Raw genomic sequence first — 21643 nt, 5'->3', positions numbered from 1 at the left:
TTTAAAAAAGGATTATTTAAAATATCAATATAGAAATATTATATCATCAAGTATTAAAAAGAGAAAACACAATTATAAAGAAGAAAGTTTAAATTTATATGTAGCTTTCAATTATAATATAAATTTGTGTCATGAACGATTTGACAAGAATATTTATTTGTATGATGTGAACTCTACAATTTTTAAACTTTCAAAATATATCCATAAATTCAAGAAGAAATATATAAAAAACCAAACAACCAAAAAGAAGGGATATGAAAAGAATGATAAATACAATTATAAAATAGAACAATTATTTATGTGTTATATTTCACTTCATAACAATATTAATAGAGATATATTTTTAAGATTAACAAGAGATGTTTTAAATTTCCCACCTTTAAAAGAAAAAATAATTTATGACAAAAAATATTATGAATATCTTTTATATGAAATAATAAAATGTGGACAAGGAAATAAAGTTGATAAAATACATTTTTATGAATATGTAATAAAAATCATTTCAAGTTTCTTATTGAATTCTACTTTATTTTTCAATGAACTTTTTGAAAGGAAATTTTTTTTAGATTTCTTAAATTTAATTAAAAAAGAAGATATTAATAATTATATCAATAATTTTACATATCTCCTTTCATGTATTTCATTATATAAAAGAACACTGAAGAAAAATAATACTTTTCATAACAATAAGGATATAATATTATCATCTAAGTTTTTATTTAAAAATAATTCAAATATATTGATAGAAAAAAAGAAGAAGGAACTATTACTAGATAGCTTACATATTATATTACAAATTTTCGATAAAATTCAAAATTATCAATATTTTAAACAAATAGATATATGTAATATATTTGATTTTTTAAATGAATTTAAATCATTTCATAAAATAAAAATATGTATTCTTATAAATATTCATAAATATTTAATTCCCTCAAGTGACATGAAACACTTGTGTTTATTATTGTATTTAATAACCTCAAATAATAATAATAGAAATATATGTAATGAGTATATCCAACAAAACGCCTACAAATACATATATAATATAATTTTTCTAAGAAGAAATGAACTATATGATATTAAAAATTGGAACCTCTTTTTATTAAGCTTAATAAAATATAAAAAAAATGAACACACCAATAAAATTATGAGAAAGGGGAAAATCAAAAATATAAAAATGATAAAAATAAATGAAAAAATAAATGAAAAAATAAATGAAAAGATAAATGAAAAAATAAATGGACACATAAATGAAAATATAAATAGGCACACAAATAAAATAAGTCGTGTTTTAATTAATGGTGAGACAAATAAAACTACAAATATATCTTTAAGATCACCAAAAAAAAGAAATTATATAAAATACAATAAAAAGTTTGAATTGTGCTTAAATGTTAAAAATAGTTATATGAATAAAAAAAAAAAGTACAAAGAGAGAATTTTATATTTTTCAATCAAGAATTATTTTATGCAATTAATAGAGCGAGAAAAAAAAATAATAATAAATCCTAAATATATAAAAACGTTTTATGAATATTTTTCTTTTTATCATATAAAAAAAAATTGTATAAGAAAAAAAAATTATATATCACCACTAGTTTTAATTCAAAATTATGAAAGTGAAAAAGAAAAACAAAAAAAAAAAAAAGAATAATATATGTTAGTATTATATATATATATATATATATATATATATATATATATATGTATGTATCATATTGTGATACGAAAAATTTAAAAATAATTAACATAAATATTTGCAGATCCTAATTGTTAATATAAAAATTAATTTTTTATATTCAAATGAATACAAATTAATTAGTTACATTTTAATTTTTCATTTATTATTTATTGTTTTTTTATTTTTATCATTGTACACATTTAGTACATACATAATTATCAATAAAAGATATATATTTTTGTTTTTGTTCAGTTGTTATATTCACATTTTCATTTTTTTCTATGTGAGTAATATATGATTGTGGTTTGAATTGGTACATCAATTTTATTTTATCATATATACAATTAAAAGATACAGTAAAATGAATAATTAATGTTTCTTTATTTATATTTGTATATTTTAGTTTATAATATTGGTTTTTTTTTAAATGATCTTGTATATAAAAATAGATATTATAATAAAGTATATAATTTTTTAATAAATAGTCTTGTACATATAGATAATTATATTTATAGAAATCATCATTATAATTAATTTTTTTTACATATAATAAATATACTTCATTATTAACAATATATGTATTTTCTAATAAATCTAATTGTACATTTATTACTTCATCCTTTTTTTGAGAATCAGTCAAAAAAGGAGTAAATGTATTATTATTATAATGTATATATTGAAAAACTTTATTTAGTTGTATATTAATATCATATATATGTATATTTGATAATTTTAAGAAAAAAAGAGGAGTTAAGTCATTTAAACTGAAATAATATGGGGTTAAGATTTTCTTTTTTTCTTTATTCATTATATTAATTAATTTAAAAATGTTCACATTTTTATTTTCACAAATAAAAAAGTCGTTATAAATATTTTTTATATTATCCATTTCAAATATTTTATTTATATTTGGAAAAGTAAGATTATCTTTATTCTTATAATAATTATTATTATATATATTATTATTATTATTATTACATATATCATTATTATAACATATATCATTATTATTACACATATTATTATTATTACACATATAATTATTATTACACATATAATTATTATTACACATATCATTAGGAATGTTTGACGTGTTATATAATTTATATAGGTGTGTATTTAAGATACACTTTTGTAATATTTGAATTTCTTGATCCTTTTTTGATAACTCATTTTCCTTTTTATTTATATCACTGGATGTTATACAACAATATTGGGAACTCATATTATTATTATGAATTAAATTTGGTAACAATTCATTTTGTTTACATTCTAATTTATGCTTTTCATTAAGGAACTTTTGATCTTCACATATTTCTACATCATTATTATAATTTTGTTTGTTCATTAATTCTACAAGATTTTCCATTGAATTGAAAATTATGAAATAGGAAAAAAATAAATATTTCACAATATCCTTAATATAGAAAAAACAAACACCATTATTTCTTATACTGATTTTTATAATATTATCAATTTTGTTACAGGAATTAAAAAAATTTTGTTTATCATCAGGAAAAATATTACGTATATTTGATATTTCTTTCATATCATTAAAACAAAATAAATTTTCATAAGAATTTATAAATTCATCATTTTGAATACCACCATACCATTTATTGTTATAATGTGATATTATTTTGTTAGGATTTATACTATTTTGTAAATTGTCATTATAAATATTATTATTATTATTATTATGAGAATATAAAATATTTATATTATTTAAATTAGTTGTATGCCCTATTATAGACTTATCATCTAAACCATATTTACTAATACATATAAGATATAACATAAATAAATAAGATGATTGATTTTTAAAAATAAATTCTATATTTTTAAAATGTTTAAAACAACTTTGAGGTAATAAATATTGTATATACCCCTTTTCTTTTATATTATCATTTGGATTTATATTCTCTAATGTTTTTTTTTTTTTAAAACATTCATATAATCTAAAGTAAATATCATTTAATTGGATAACGTAACATTCTTCATAGTTATTATTATATCTTTTATAGTTTTCTGTATTTGGTTCATATATCTGATGATCATCATTTATGGTAGTTTTTTCATTAAAGGGGTAGATTTCTTTTTTCATATTTTGTTCTTCATTAGTATTATATATTTTTTCATCACCTCTATATGTCTTTTTGCTCTCCTCTATATAAACATTTGTTGTTTCTTTATTCATATCTAAGTATACTTTTTTAACCCCCTTTTCCATCAAGTTGTCCATTTTATGTTTTACAAAAAGGTGGTAATAAAAAAAGTAGGTAACAAAAAGTGGATACAAAAAACATATATGAAAATTATCATAAATATTAAATAACTGAGATATAAAAACATATTCATAACTTAAATGATAATTTTTATTTTGATCATTCGTATTTTCATTAATATGTCTATGATGCGGTACTAATATATGATAATATGCTGAAAAGCAAAGTCCGTTACCGTTTAAGATAATATAATTATTGTTTATTTGATAAGAATTGATATCTGTCATTTTAATTTCTTGTGTTAAAAAATTAATATATATATAATCATTAATTTGTATAAAAGACTGTTCTAAATAGTTTTCACCTAATTTCTTAGACAAAACATATTTTTTTAAAATACTTGTTAATTCATTTATATCATAATATTTCCATTGAATATTTAGAACCTTTTCAGAAAGATAAACAATTTTAATATTTTCAGAATATATATGATCTTGTATAAAATTATTATTAATATATGGATAAATACTAAACATGTTATATATATGAATAAATGCTTTTATTTTATCTTTTAGAAAAGAAGGATATTTATGTATATAAAATTGGAGACATTGTATTTGGCTATCTTCCTTTCGTATTTCATCATCATAATTATTAAACTTAGTGTTCATATTATTATTGTGACTATCATTTTCCTTATAAATTTTTTCTTTATTTTTTAATTTTATTTTTTCATTATATAAATATTCATAAATATCATCATTTATATTAAATGTGTCTACCTTTTTAGGTCCATTAGGACATTGAAATAAATACGTATTAATTGCATTATATATATAATCCTTATTTTCATATATACATATATTATTATATGCATAAAATTTAATTATACTAACATCATGAAATAAGCATTCAGCTCTATTATCATGATATATATTAAAAAGCTTTATTTCATTTTTATCATAATTATTATTTAAGTTGTTATCAACTATTTGTTTCAAACAATAAAATTCATTATTATCATGTGCTTTATTATAAGTATTTTTTTTTTCATTTTGTAAGGAATATCTATTATATTCATTATTACAATTTAAATGATTATTAAATTTTAATACATCGTCAGAATTTACATGCTCATCATTATTTATATAACCATTAAAATTTAAATAATTATTATTATATATATTATTTTCATTTTTACTATTATCTTTTATAACCGAATCAATACCCTTTATTGGGTCATTTGTTTCATTTTTTTTTTTTAACGTTTCATATAGTATATTAGAGTTATTTTTTTTTATTACTATATTAGCACACTTATTATTATATGCATCAAGAGTGCTTTCACATATATTATTTTTAATATGCAATTTTTCGTTTTTTTTTTTATTAAATATACCCAAAAATTTTAAAGCATTCTTTTTAGACAAATTATTTATCTTATTATAAGAAATATCTATATTGTCTTTTTCATGAACATTTTTTTTTTCATCATCTTTGAAATCTAGACTACAATTAAAAGAACTCTCATTTAATGAATTTTCATATAATGAGGAAGAATCATTTTGAACAATTTCAAAAAATTCAGCTTTTTTCATTATATAAATATATCTTATAATATATTATGTAATAATAAACTATATAAATATATTACATTAATATAAATAAATAAATAAATAAATAAATATATATATATATATATATAATTTTCATTATTCATAATTTATCTTTCTAGTTATTTTAATTTTTATATCTTTATTTTATTTATTATTTTATTTTATTATTATTAATTTTTTTTTTTTTTATGCATTTTCTGAAAAATTCCATACATTCAAATATATTTATTTTTTGCTCATTCCAACGAGATAAAAAAGCGAAAAAAAAAAAAAAAAATTAATTTAAATAATAAATGAACATATTTCAATGTATTTTTTTTTTTTTTTTTTTTTTTTTTTTTGAAGACAATATATAACGAGTATTTTATCAATGATTTATTTAATATATAGAAAAAAAAGAAAAAAATAATTGGACAATATTATATTTATGTACACAGTTATATGTAAAATATTTTTATTTATTTAATATTATAAAATCCTATAAAAATAAGGTAATATTTATGAAATAAAATATATTTGATATATACAAATAAGTTATATTATAATATATATATTATACATAGAATTCTGCATACAACCTTGTGCTTTATAGGGTGCATATTTTGTTTTGGTAAATATTCGTGCTTTTACAAACAGGTTAAATAAAAAAAAATTATAACATAAAAAAAATCTATATAATATATATATATATATATATCTTAATGAATAATGATTACCATTTCATGAATTTTTTTATATATTCTTATATAGATAATAAAAAAGAAAGATGCTTCTTTTAAATGTAAACAAATCGTGATATATATATATATATATATAATATATATATATTAAAAAAATATATAGTCATATGAATATTTCCATATACAATATTACATATTATTGTATATTATATATTTCATTATATAAATATAAATATAAATATATACAAATAGATATAGATATACATATAATATATATTACATCTTTTTATATTTAAAAAATATTTATGTGTGCAATATTTTCATATTACCTATTTCTATAAAATGATATAATATATATATATATATATATATATATATATAATTATAAGTTATAAGATAATAGGTTTTTGTATTTGGTAAATTTTGTTCAAGCCTCAATATTTTCATATTATAGAGGGGTTTTAAGAAAAAGAAGAAAACCTGACTTTTTTTCTTTTACATTTGAACCTTTCATTTATATATTTTAATTTTTTTGTAATACATTTTTATATAATGCTTTTCTCATAATATATATATTCCTTATTATATTATACATATAATACTTATTAATGTTATTACATTGAATTTCCTATGTGTATTTTTTCCTGGATGCATTTTATGATTTATATATATTCATATTTATAAGATGACGCTTTGAATTATTTAAGAAATATATAATTGAAAAAAATGTGTGTGCCAATAAAGAAATATGATTATTAATAAAAAAATATATTAAGGGCATCTTTTTATTATATATATAACTAAATCTACACACACATATATATATGTATATATATATATATTTATTTATTTATTTATTGATTTTCGTTTCCTTTTGGAAATTTTATGTTTTTTCTTATGTATATATTATATATATAGGATCGCATAATATATAAACATATAAATAATATATATTTTTTTTTATTCATCCATACATTATTTATAATGTTATATATAATATATATAACATAATATTATATATATCATTTGTTCCTTTTAAAAAGCTTATTGTTTTTTTTTTTTTTTTTTTTTTTTAGTACCTTGTGAAAAAAAGAGGGTGAATCATATATATAATATATATATTGGTAAAAAGAACCAAAAAAAAAAAAATAATAATAAAATAATTGATTTCATTTATTGTGGACTATTTAAATAAATAGAAATTTATTATTTCTTGAGCAAACAAATAAATGTTACATACAAAAAATGAATATATGTTTATAATATTATATATTTTATATATGTACATATCTCTTGCACGTAAAAAAAAAAAAAGGAATATATTGATGTATAAAAATAGTACAATGAATATATAAATATGTATTAATTTTTTTTTTTTTTTTTTGTTATTTTATTTAAGAAATATATATTATATGCCTTAAAAAAATATATAATTATAAAAAATTTATTTATAGTTATGATATTTTTTTGTAATATATATAATATATATATAAATATACATATATTTTATTATAAGTAGCAGCATAAATTTTTTTTTTTTTTAGACTTTAAAAATGAGAGATAATTTATTTTATTTTATATTTTAATTTATGTTCTTAATGTTTGATTTTCAATTTTTATTATCCTTATTATTTAAAGATATAATATATTTGCTTTTTTTTTGATATTATTACATATATAAAATATATGTACAATTTTTTTTTATTTATTTTATTTTTTAGAGTATTTAACATGCGAATAAAAAAATATATTTTTTAAATATTTTACTTTTAATTGGTTTATATATATATATATATATATATTTTTTTAATTATATGTTTGTATTTTTTATATTAAAAGAATCTTTTTATTGTATTTTCCAATATTTTGGTGAATTTTTTTTTTTTATATTTGTTACAATAATTATCCTTATTTTTTTTTATTTTACATATTATAATATATAAAAGAAAAAATATCATAAAAAATATATGTTGACACGAATATATATATATATATATATATATATATATATTTATATTTTAAATGATATAATTTTTTTATTATTTTCCTCTTATATAGCAATATTTTTAGTTACATAAAAGTAAAATAATGAATAATGTCATAATATTTTTATTATTACTTATTAATTTTGGCACAAACGTATATGGTGAAGATAATGGCGAACATAGTGCGAATAATGTAAGTTATAAAATAAATAAAAATTAATAAATCAATATGTATGTATATGTATATGTATATGTAGATATGTATATATATATGTAGATATGTATATATGTATCTATCTATATATATATATATATATATTTATTTATTTATAAGTCACTGTTTATTATGTGCTTATAAAAATGTAATGTATAAATGTGATTCCATGATTTGTATTTGAAAAATTAATAAATTTTTATAATTACATTTAAAATGTGTCCATATATTTATATGTTTGTAAATGTATATATATATATATATATATATTTTTAAATATTAATATATAATATCGTTTTTTTTTTTTTTTTTTTTTGTAGATTAATGGAAAAGAGGAAGAAGTTGAAGATAGATGGAAAATGTACGCCTTAGAAACAAACCCATTTCTTGATTTAAAACACCCAAATTTCAAAGGTCATTTTATAAGAAGTATAGATGAATATTATGTATATGAAACTAAAACATATAATGAATATATGAAAGAGAGATATAAAAATTTGGAGAACAATAATACTTTTACAAGAAAGCAATTTCATTGTGCCCTTGCTGTATTTAATCATGGTCGTCCTAATCCTAAACAATCTAATGATTATAAAATATGGAGTGCTCACGGAAATATTTTATTAAATGAAGTTATGCACAAAAAAAAGTATGATAAATTTATAATATATGCTCCATTTGTTAGTCTTGCTAACTTTTTAGGAAAAGAAGGTATTCATTCTCATATAAACTTTGCTTATATTATTGTGAGTAGATTAGCATTAACAATTAAGAATGCATTAAATGATGATTCATGTCATACATATGATTTATATTTACATGGACATTGTTTTGGTGGAAATATTATTAGAATAATATCATCCTTAAGTAAAGATTTGTGGAAAATATTTCAAAGAGAAGTTATTAATTTTAAAATTGAACGTGAAACCCTAGCTATTATTGATTCTAATTTCCACTTAACATTAAAGGATATAAATATTGTAACTGATACCGATTCTATTGAAGTACGTAAAGATCCATATTTTAAGAAAGATAGATTTTATTTATATAAAGATTTTAAATATAAAGAATCAAACAAGATAAGATCAGAAACTTTTGATGATGTGTTTGATGATGCAGATATAGGTTATCATCGTTTAAAAGATTTAGATAATCCTGAGAATGCTAATAATGCTCATGAAGTATCAGATGAAGATGATAATTTACTTAGACCAATTAAGAGATTACATTTTTATCTTTTAAATAAGAAAATTAACCTTCTTGGTATAACCGTTACTGGTCCTCCTTTAAGTGGAACCTTTTCCAAAATGGAAGATATTAATGTTGGTCATCAAGGTTTTTTTAAACAGAAATATATTGTAAAATATTTGCCTTATCATCTTAAAAGAGCTACAATGCATAAATTTAGAGATGTAGAAGAAGTTTTACTTATATATAATTCAGAATTATTTTGTTTATTAACCGTACATGAAAAGTTTTCATACGATTATACTAATAATTTAGGTTCCCTTATGACATTTTTTAAAAGTGTAAACTTTTATTCTGATTTAGATAATGATGAAATAGTTAGTATGCATGCTAGTCTAGGTTTACATTCTCCACTACATATGAGATCATTAGCTTATTATCTATTAAATTTTAGAAATGAGTATTACAATCGTGCTTTTAGAATACCATCACATTTATCAGATATTAATGTTTCTAACAATTATCCTTTTTTTGAGTATCTAAAAAATAATAATGTATGTTCTTCCATGACATCCAGGCATATAGAACAATTTATTTCATATGTTAATGAAACAATTAATTTTAATCAAAAACCAAAACCCCTTATACCACAAAGAGTTATATATAAGAATCCGTATTTAGAACATTTTGTTCTTCCATATATTCCTGATAAAAGTATATATACTCCACATACTATATTAGGTACAGGTAGAACATATTTATTATTATATACTTATGATATATATAAACATATTAGTGGATCTGCATTTAGTAATACTAATGTTTTAACTAATGACAAAGAATTATTATATGATTCGGATCCATTTATTTTTTATAATTGGACAAGTCATGTTGGAGATCAGAACAATGTACAAACAAATTATTTCATGCAAGATATTTATGTATTCTCGGATAATGTTAATATGAATATTGTAGACAATTTGTTTAATATATTTACCTCAACACATCTTGTAAAATTCTTTATATTCAATAAAAACCACAGTGCAGATGTATATAAGAGTTTATATAGAACTGTTGAGAAATTTGCATTACCAATGGTTGATATAGTTTTAAGAAAACAACGAAAGAAATATATAGAGTATCCATTTTTAAAAAATGACAAATTTAATGATGAAGAAAATTTAGTATATGAATATATAAATAATTATACCAACTATTTAAAAAATTTCAGTTTTAACAATTCCAAAGTTTATATATCAAATGACAATTTTATTACAAATCATAAAACATTCAAAAAATATCATACAGAAGGTATTAATACATTGAAAGAACAATTATCAAGTTTACATAAATTTGCTCAAGAAAATAGAACTTTTTATGAAATGAAAAAGAAATTTGAGTCTATGCATAATATGAATAAAATAAATAGTTCGAATAATGAATCATTTAATGAACAAGAACTACAAGAAATGTATGAAGAATATGATGATTTTAATAATATTGAGAAACCAACACAAGATGAAACTGATAACAGTAATGAAGAAAATAAATCAAAATTAGATGTAAATTATCATGGTATTTATTTACTAATAAAGAGAACCTTAAGTTTAAAAGAAGCTTTTCAATCTTTAAAATCATATAATTCCTTATATTATAATGTCAAATATATCGAATTTATAATAAAAAATTCTTATTTAGAACATGTTGACGATAATATAAGTAATATAGATGATGTAAGTTCTTGTTTATTTAATCATGATGATGACATTAGTCTTGGTTATATTGCTAAATATTGTAACTATAATCAACGTCTTTATTTCAATATTAAAAAACATTATACATCAAGGGATATATATAGCGTACCTAAATTAAAATATTGTGAAAAGCCAAAATATAAACATTTAAAAATATGTGAAAATGTTATTCTACTAAAATTTTATTTCCGTAATGATCTTGAAACCATTTTATCTAATCTTAATAACAAAGAATATAAAAGAATGACAGAAATGAAAGAATCAGTAGAAGCAGGTATGGGTACAGAGAATATCTTTTCTTTAACGAATGATTCATTAGTTACTTTGTTTCATCATAGAAATGATGATATAACGAATCTACCTGTAAATGCTTGTTTCAAATTATCAAGTATTTCAAATATGAATGATTTCTTTTTCAAAAAAAATAATGTTGAAAGTAGTAGTAGTAGTAGTACAAACAACAATGGTAATAATTTAAGTGAGAACATATTCTGTACACAAGTCACTCTACCTGTTATATTAAATAAACTAACCATTAAAAGTATTAATGATATATATTTAAGAGCCATTAGTAATGTTATGAAGTATAAGCAATTTAAAAACATCTTCCAATTATCAGAAGACGAAGAACCATATGATTCATTCGTATATTTCTTCGACAAATTTACTTATATTTATAATGTCAGAACGTTTTATCAAAATTATAATGAAATTGAAACATTTAGTACACCACAAAATTTAAAATGGAATTATTTCTATTACTTGTTAAAAAATGGATTAAATACAGATTATAATAATGAAAAGTTTTTACAAAATTTCTTTTATGGAGAACATGCTAATCTAGTCAAACCATTAAGAGAAAACATTTTAAAGAGTTTCTTAAAACATTTCACCGTCTTCTTTTATTTATTTAAGGTGGACGAGTAAATAAATAAATAAATAATTAAATAAATATATATATATATATATATATATATATTTATATATATTTATAATTTTTTTTTTTTTACATATGACACAAAAATAATATTTTATTTGAAATTTTTACTTTTTTTGCACTTTTTATTTTTCTTCATAAATTTTATTTCCCTCCCCCTTTTTTTTTTTTTTTTTTTTTTTTTCACGTAATTATTTGTATCATATATAGGGTGTATATGAAGTAAATATAAATAATATTTTAATTTAATATAATACGTTTTCATTTATATTTATCAATATGAATAATATATATATATATATATGAGATGATTTATATTATATTTTCTATATATTTAATAATTTGATGAGTGCTTATTTATATATAATATATAATTTTTTTTATTTTTTCATTGAACCGATTTTGTACTTCAGTAAAATTTAAGTATTTCATATTTTAAAAGTTACCTAAATAGTAGTATGTATTTGATACACATATATATATATATATATATATTTAAGAAAAAAAAAAAGAAAAATATGTATAATTATATAAATATATGCTCATATATTATTTTACATATTTTTATAATTAATGTTTGAAAATCTTTTACAAAATATTATATATATGAATATGTACTTTATAAATATATACCACCTAATATTTTAATTTCCATTTATTTTATTTGATTTTTTTAACATTCATAATATAAAAACATAATAACAATAATAATAATAATAATAATATATATATATATATATATATCATATATCAATCTAAATAATAACGACAAATAAACTCTTCATTTATATTTATGGATTTATTTTTCTTTATCTGCAAAACAACATGAACATGTCTTGTATAATTCGTTGGTGAAGAAATATGGATATTACCACATAAATAATTAGGTTGTTTATTGTCTGTATTAAATATTTGTGATATATTATAATTATTTGAATATAGATGTAAAAGAGTTTGTTTCCAATGAGTTTTCTCTTTAAACATGCTTGTTGTTAATATAGTACTTGTATTATTTGAAACATTTGGCATTGCATTTAAATTATTGAACTGTTCATTCAAATTTACAGGTCGACTCAGATTAGCGTCTATACTATTTATATTATTATTATTATTATTATTATTATGTATATTGTTTTTTATATAATATGTTGATTTATCAAATAAGCAGTCAAAATAAAAACACAAACTTGTTATTATTTTATTTTCTTTTAATGGTATTTTAAAATCTACATTTATATAGAAATATTCTTTATTATATGTATACATATCAATGATGGCATAATTAATAATTTCAGATGATACATTATTTTTATCAACATACATAATTTTGGCAGTTTCCATAAATTCCTGATTATTCGGTTTCAGTTCATACAAATTCTTATTATACATAGGTTTATCCCATATTAATAAATTATCATTTATATATTCCATATCATTATATCCAGACATATATAAATATATTTTATTTGGAAATATATACCCATTTTGTTTTAAATATTTATCTCTAGCATATAATATAGTATTAATCATACATTCATAAAATAAGAAATACCCCATCCATTCAGATATAATTATATCAAATTTTAATATTTTCAATTTTACATTATTTGATTTTTCAAATGTTTCAATATCAAAATCTTTGTTTAAATAATATATTTCATTCTTTTCATCAACATATATATTATGATCCTCTAATTTACCTTTGAACAAATAAATATTTTTTGCTTTATTTATTTCTGTTATTTTTTTCGCTTTCTCTAAAATTTTGTCAGCGTTATCTATTCCTACAACAACTTTTGCATAATCAGAACAAAACAAAGAAATAATAGACGATCCACAACCTATATCGAGGACTATTTTATTTTCAAATATTTCTTTATTTTTATTTATAAAATCATAATAACATTGTGTTCTGCATTTATCTAAAATCATTGTTCTGTGTATATCTGAATAATTATAACTATCAAAATATTTTCTATCTATTTCATGGATATCTTCTTTAGTGTATGTTTTTATTTTATGTTCGACATTTTTCATAACATCATAATTTATTTCATTTATCTTTGTTCTATCATTTCTATTTATTTGTTCTATATTATCTGTTTGTATTTCCTTTTCATATGTATCATGTATTGGGTTTTGTTTACTACATAATACGTTATTATATTCATGTTTATTTGTATTATGAGAAGTATCATTTTTCATTACATGTATGCTTTCATTTTTTTTTTTTTTTGTCATGTCTCTTTTTATTATTTCATTCATTAAATGTTTAATAATTTGTTCCATGCTATTAATTTTTTTATGTAAATTATTTATTTCTTCATGATCACTTTGGTGTGATTGTACAAATTTTTCTATTAGTATGGATTCTTCTATTTTATTTCCTGTATAATTTTTACTAATACCATCACAATATTTATGTTGGTTATTTTGATTGACTATTACATCTACTAATTGATTTATATTAATATTATTTAAATTTGAGAAATGATCAAAATTATGTTCAAATTTATTAGGTAAATCATTTATTCTTGTTTTTTTATTTAATATTGGACAATGGTTATATACTTGATTATTTATTCTATTTTTCTTTCCCTCATCAAATGAATATTTTTCATCAAATGAATATTTTTCATCAAATGAATATTTTTCATCAATTGAATATTTTTCATCAAATGAATATTTTTCATAATTGATTGATTCATTTGTTATATATTTATTATTTATATAATATGGACATTTTGATAATAAGTCATTTGGAAAATGCTTTTCTATAATATTATTATTTTCATATTTTCTGTTATTATTAATAGATGATAATTTTTCTTCATCGTATTTAGAGATGTTATCTTCCTTTTCCGAACATGATGATAAAGAATATTCACTTTCTTCATCAGAATAACATGATGATTCAGCATTAGATGAATTTTCTAAAAGATCATTTAATTTTACTTTAATATCTGATTGTAAAATGTAATAATAATTACCATCATTTTTATCATTAAGTTGATTATATTCATTATCATTTTTAATATTATTGGATTCATATAAAATATTTTCGGTACTCTTATGCGTATCACAGTGTAAATTAAATATGTGGAAATCATCAGTGTTTATATCCCACAATAATTTATCATTTTTAATAACAGGCTTCAAAAAAAAACCTACATTTTTTTCAGAATTTGCTATGGTATTAAAAGCATCATATTTTATAAACAAATCATGATATTTCTTTACATTCATATTATTTAATTGACATAATCTTAAGAAATTAATAAATATGATATTTTTATACTCATCATTATAATATATAATATTAATATTCTTATTTAACATATTTATAACAACATTTCTTGTTTTCCTACTTTTATAATTATCTTCACATAAACTATAAGCATAATCATCATTTGAAAAATCTTCTTTCCTTTTATTAATTACATCATTATCATAATTATTAATAATAATCTCTATGGTTCTGTTTAAATCATTCAATTCCTCCTTTTCTACAATCATTCTGTATTATTTTATTTATGAATTAGAAAAATGGTGCCTCACAAAATATGATATATTTATGTATATATAATAAAATATTAAGGGAAATAATTATATAGGCATTTAAGATATATAATATTGATTTAAATTTGGAAAAAACTAATATTAGTTTTGCCTTGAAATAAATAAAACAAATGGATAAAGAAAAAGGTTATTGAAATAAATAAATAAATAAATAAATATATATATATATGTTTATATGTTTATATGTTTATATATTTATATATATGATAAAAACAAAGAATATTTCAAATAACAATTTTTTTTTTCTATATAATATAAATATCTTATTTATTTTCTATAAAACAAAAAATATAATCTATATATATATATATATATATATATATATATATATAATGCAAATATAAATATTTATTAAAACAAAATAAAAGTTGTATCTTAAAATAGAAAATAACTATAATAATAATAAAATAAAATTAAATATGAGCTGAATATTAAAATGATAAATGAAAGAAAAACATAGATTTTTAAGTATATATATTATTTTTTTCTAATTGCTGTAAATTTTTATATTAATAATTATTCAAAAACAGTTGCTATTATATATATATATATATATATATATTATATTAATATATAATATATAATATATAATTATATAAATTATTTTTTTTAATAAGATTATTAACAAGAGATTACAGTTTTTAAAATAATGAAAAAAAAATTAAATCAATAGGAAGAAAATTTATTCTATATAAATATCATATATATAAAAAATATATAGAAGTATTTTTTTTATGTCAAGAACAATATGATAAAATTATAAAATATAACATAAAATATATAGAATGTAATAAATAAATATATTATATATATATATATACAATATGTATAATATTATATAACCTGTTCATACATATATTTTATTTATACAAAATCATAAAAATAAATACAAATGTAAATATGAAAAAAATTATAGTATAATTTAATAATATTTAAAATAAGTTACAAAAATAACAACACTTATTAATAAAAAATACTTAAAAATAAAGTATAAAAATTAAAAATTTATGTTTTTTTTTTTTTTTTTTTTTTTTTTTTTAATTTTATTATTTATTTTTTTTTCCCTTTTTATACATAATATAATATTCCCCCTAAAATGTACCATCAAATCCCACAAAACCAGTTAATAAAAATATGGGAAAGTATTTTTTCTTCTCAATTTTTGAACACCAATTCCAAGCTGATGTTAGTCGACCATCAATGCAACTTCCTGCCTCATTAAAATTATCACCTCCACTACCATCAAATCCGTGACGGAAAAAATCACATGTTATCATCATCCTAAAAAAAAAAATTAAAAATAAAGAAACACACATATATATATATATATATATATATATATATATATAATAAAATTTGAACTCATATATATTACACAATGTTAACATTTTATTTATTTATATTTTTTTATTTATCTTGTTTATTTTTTAATTACTTTAAATTATGTGCCCCATTAAATTCAGTGTTAATATAATTTTTCATTGCAGGCGTAGATTCGTATAACTCATCAATTTCTTGCAAACACAAAACGATTGGATTCAGTATTCGTGGTACCTATAATATGTATTAAAATTAACAAAATAGTTAATTTTGTCTTGTTCTTTTATTTTTTTAGAAAAAAAGTTTTAAAGGTTATATATTAACGCAATAAATTAATCATATAGACAAAAAAAATAGTAATCACATGTACATATATATATATATATATATATATATATATATATATATGTATTTATATTTTATCTAATATTATATAATCACCTGAGTATATTTATCTATGAACATAAAAGTATTAGGAATATTTGTGTCTCCCATATGAATCATACTCGATCCAACCCAACCACCAACTTTCTTTTGAACGTTATGAAGAATTTTTCTCATAACACCAAGGACCGTATGTCCACTTTGCATACGGTTTAATCCTTGTCCTGTATCAATTAATCGATATGGATTTTTTAAATCTAGCATATCATTTTCTGCACAGGTCCATAAAAAGAACATATGTTCTCCTATTTCTCTCCATAAGTATAATGTTTGCAAAACATACATATATTGTCTACTATGTGAATGTGTTAATCGACTTCCTTGTTTTCCTGTTTCTATAGAAAGAGAATAAGGAGAATTTCTGTCATTTGGGTCATAGAATGATTTTAAATATTGTATCATAATTTCGCATGGTTGACAAAACATTTTTATATGAGTATTATAATCACATAAACTATATAAACATCTCTCAATTTCTTCTGAACTTAAAGAAGGTAATTCCTCTGAATTATTGGTATCTTCTTCAGTATTTGTTTGTGTATTAAAAATGGGTATATTAATACGAAATAAATTTTTTTTGTTATTTTTATCATTCGAATATTTTCTAGCTAAATATTTAATGGCATCTTCTTTTTGTTTTATTTGTTTTTGTATTTCATTTCGATTTCCTTTTCCATCTATTTGCATTGTTGCAATTTTTATTAAGCTATCTTTTAAAAGATCAAAACCATTTTTTCTCTCTTTTAATAAACCATATACAGTTTTTATAGGACTTATACAATCAAAAGATAATAAGTCATAAATATCTTCTTTTCTTGTATCCATTAAGAAGTACATTAATTTTCCATAACTACTCCTCATCCTATCAGGGTTTAAGATTTTGTACCTCCTACCTATTTCAAAAACAAAACTAAAAAAATGACTATTCTTTATAAAATCTCTATCACGTATCAATTTTTGTCCATTTTCATAGTTGTTTGCTATTACTAAACCAGATAAAATTGAACATAAAGTTTTTATCTCTTTTATTATCTTCTTATTTTTGTTTCCACTATGTAATATATCTATTTTATCAGTATACTCACTTACTTCTAATGTACTTTCTAATAATCGTAAATATAACCTTTCTTCATAGGTCAGCCTTAAAGGAATGTATTTGCACATATTCATATAGTAACATTCTTCTTCTTCTTCCTCCTCATTTTCAACCTTCTCATCCTTATCTTCTAGCTCAATCGTATCATATTGTTCATTTTCAAACTAAAAAAAAAATAAGAAAAACATAAATATGTATATTTTATATTAATAACAAACATCACACTTTTTTCTATACACCATTATATATATATATATATATATATATTGTTCTATAAGATGTATAATGTTAATAAGCACACATATTATATATATATATATATATATATATATTCCCCCTCATTTTACATTTTTAAGAATATCCAATGTATCCTGTTTTATCTCTTGATCTATTATAGCACTTAAATTTCCTTCTTTATTTAGTTTATCAATTAATAGAATCAGTTCATCTTTGTTTAAAAATTTAAGAATTTCAAAATTTTTTTTTGATATATTTTCATATTCCTTTATATTATTTTCTATAAGATTGTCATCCACTTTTGTATCTATTAATGTTTCTTCTTTTTGGTCTAATATATTTTTTAATTTATCATTTTCATTCATACTGAAAAATTTTATAGTTTAGAAAATATTGTATTAACAATTGTATATTAATTTAGATACAATCTAAAATATATACGCACAAGTTCACAAATACATAGATACATACATGCGTACATACATATATTTATATATTGTACCACCAATAAGTGTATATATTTCTTTTTTGTTTTATTATTTTTTTTTAAATAGAAAAAAGTACACTGTATTTTTATTTAATATGTAATACAGAAATATCAAATTTGATCAGGTATTTTTAAAAATGATTTATTTTAACTATATATATTATAATATATTTCTCTTTTCTATTCATATATTCAAAAAATTTTAGAAATATTTCAAGTTAGATAATATATACTGAATCTGTTAATTTAAAAATATTACAAAAAAAAAATAATATATATATATATATAATATAATAACTTTTTTACAATATTTTGTGTACTTATATTATGAGCTTAAACTAATATTTATAAAATATATGTTATAATTATATACAGTAAATATATATTTACTTTTTTCATTTATTTCCGAAGAAAAAAAAAAAAAATAATATAATATAATATAATATAATATAATAAAATATATTTTTATATATATATAATTTTATAATATATATATATAAATATATATATATATATATTTAATAATACATAAATATTAATTTAACGAAACTTTTGTTTCATTTATTTATGGATAAAATATATATATATATTTATATATATATAAATATAATTATACAAAAGGAAAAATAAGAAAAGAAAAAAAAAGGGAAATAATTTATATATATATATATATATATATATAATATGTACAATATATATATGTATATATATAAGTATATACATGTTCATATATAAGTTCCAATAATGTAAAAATATATATATTTTATATATTATATTAGAAAAAATATATTTAAAAAAAAAAAAAATTATTATATTTTTTTATTTTCCTTGATTTTAAAAAATATTTTTCTTTTTCTTTTATCATTTCATTATTGCTTATTTTTTTTTCTTTTTTAATTAAAAGTAAATTAATTGCCTTAAATTTCTTACATGACAAAAAAGGAATGAAATAAAAGGAATTGATTGTTTCTTTCTCGTTATGAAAATGTATAAAAAAATAGTATAAAAACAAAATCTTTTTAACATGTGAATATCTTTATTTCTCTGTTATTTTTCATTATAATTTTCCAATGTGTAAAAGGTAGTTCTTTTCTTTTTTATACATTTTGTAATCCTTTAATTTTATTATTGTATTTATAATTTGTTTATATATAAAATATAATTTTTTTCTTCTTTTTTTTTGGATATATATAAAAATGATTAGTTCAATAGTTTTATTTTTATTTTTATTTTTTAATTTTTTATAGTTATTAATAATAGAAAAAATAATATATATTTTTAATTACGTACTTAATAATATATACAATACACATATATATATGTATATATTATATTATAAAAACCATGTAAACATTAAAAAAAAAAAAAAAAAATTTAAAGAATATGTCCTAAATATATATAGAATGATTTTATTTTGCATATAAATGTATATTATAATATAATCTTCATGTTCATGTACTTAAATATAAGGTAAAAAAATATATGTAAATCATATATAGAAAATGAAGAAAAGAAATAAATACACTTATTTCTTTCCACAAATGACAGAATTAAAAAAATAAAAAAGAATAATTTAAAAAATTATCACATATATATATATATATATTTTATATACATATTTTTTGGTTTGGAATGTAAAGTAATTTATATTATATATACATATAATATTTTATTTATAGATTAATTATACATTTCTTTAAAAAGAAAAAAAAATATTATAATTTTGATCCTGTATATTAAATGTAAATTAATAAAAGACACATAAATAGATTTATATATATAAATATATGCATATAATGTGTATATATTATATATCTTAAAATTTCCAACGTTACTTAAAAAAAAAAAAAAAAAAAATAGATATTCTTATATATAAATAAACGTATATATATATAAATATTTTTTTTTTTTTTTTTTAATATATGGCCAAATATATGCAAAAAAAAAAAAAAATAATGTAAATATTTTTCCTACTATATAATTAATATTATAAACATTTTATTAATATTTATTACAACATTGCATATATAATACATATATGTACATTAATTTTATTATATTAAAATTTTCATTTATATCGACGTAGACGGATTAAAAGAAGGTATAGAAAAATAATAAAAAATATATATATACATATCATACAACAATTACAAATATTTTTACATATATATATATATATATATATATATATATATAT

The 21643-nt window shown here is 18.0% G+C and overlaps 5 protein-coding genes across 5 annotated transcripts; 2 read left to right on the top strand and 3 right to left on the bottom strand.

Annotated features, from left to right (window-relative positions):
- Positions 1–1657, top strand: PRSY57_0811100 (hypothetical protein; the record flags this gene model as incomplete). Its single annotated transcript, XM_012907050.2, has 1 exon — positions 1–1657. A coding segment is annotated over one exon (1657 nt), but the record flags the coding sequence as incomplete, so codon positions are not given.
- Positions 1658–1871: 214 nt separating this feature from the next.
- Positions 1872–5507, bottom strand: PRSY57_0811000 (hypothetical protein; the record flags this gene model as incomplete). Its single annotated transcript, XM_012907049.2, has 1 exon — positions 1872–5507. The coding sequence occupies one exon, from the start codon at positions 5505–5507 to the stop codon at positions 1872–1874; it is 3636 nt and encodes a 1211-aa protein (XP_012762503.2).
- A 2786-nt stretch (positions 5508–8293) lies between these two features.
- On the top strand, positions 8294–12273 carry PRSY57_0810900 (hypothetical protein; the record flags this gene model as incomplete). The annotated part of the gene is made up of 2 exons (XM_012907048.2): positions 8294–8383; positions 8725–12273. The coding sequence occupies 2 exons, from the start codon at positions 8294–8296 to the stop codon at positions 12271–12273; spliced, it is 3639 nt and encodes a 1212-aa protein (XP_012762502.2).
- Positions 12274–13033: 760 nt separating this feature from the next.
- PRSY57_0810800 (coactivator-associated arginine methyltransferase 1) lies at positions 13034–15799 on the bottom strand (the record flags this gene model as incomplete). The annotated part of the gene is made up of 1 exon (XM_012907047.2): positions 13034–15799. One exon carries the CDS (start codon positions 15797–15799, stop codon positions 13034–13036), a length of 2766 nt encoding a protein of 921 aa, XP_012762501.2.
- Positions 15800–16953: 1154 nt separating this feature from the next.
- PRSY57_0810700 (conserved protein, unknown function) lies at positions 16954–19324 on the bottom strand (the record flags this gene model as incomplete). The annotated part of the gene is made up of 4 exons (XM_012907046.2): positions 16954–17143; positions 17298–17416; positions 17624–18886; positions 19070–19324. 4 exons carry the CDS (start codon positions 19322–19324, stop codon positions 16954–16956), a joined length of 1827 nt encoding a protein of 608 aa, XP_012762500.1.
- Between the last annotated feature and the right edge of the window lie 2319 nt (positions 19325–21643).

Source organism: Plasmodium reichenowi, chromosome 8 (assembly GCF_001601855.1).
Source record: "Plasmodium reichenowi strain SY57 chromosome 8, whole genome shotgun sequence".
Lineage (NCBI taxonomy): Eukaryota > Apicomplexa > Aconoidasida > Haemosporida > Plasmodiidae > Plasmodium > Plasmodium reichenowi.
The sequence above is the reverse complement of the archived record's forward strand: the minus strand, read 5'-3'. Positions and strand labels throughout refer to the sequence as shown.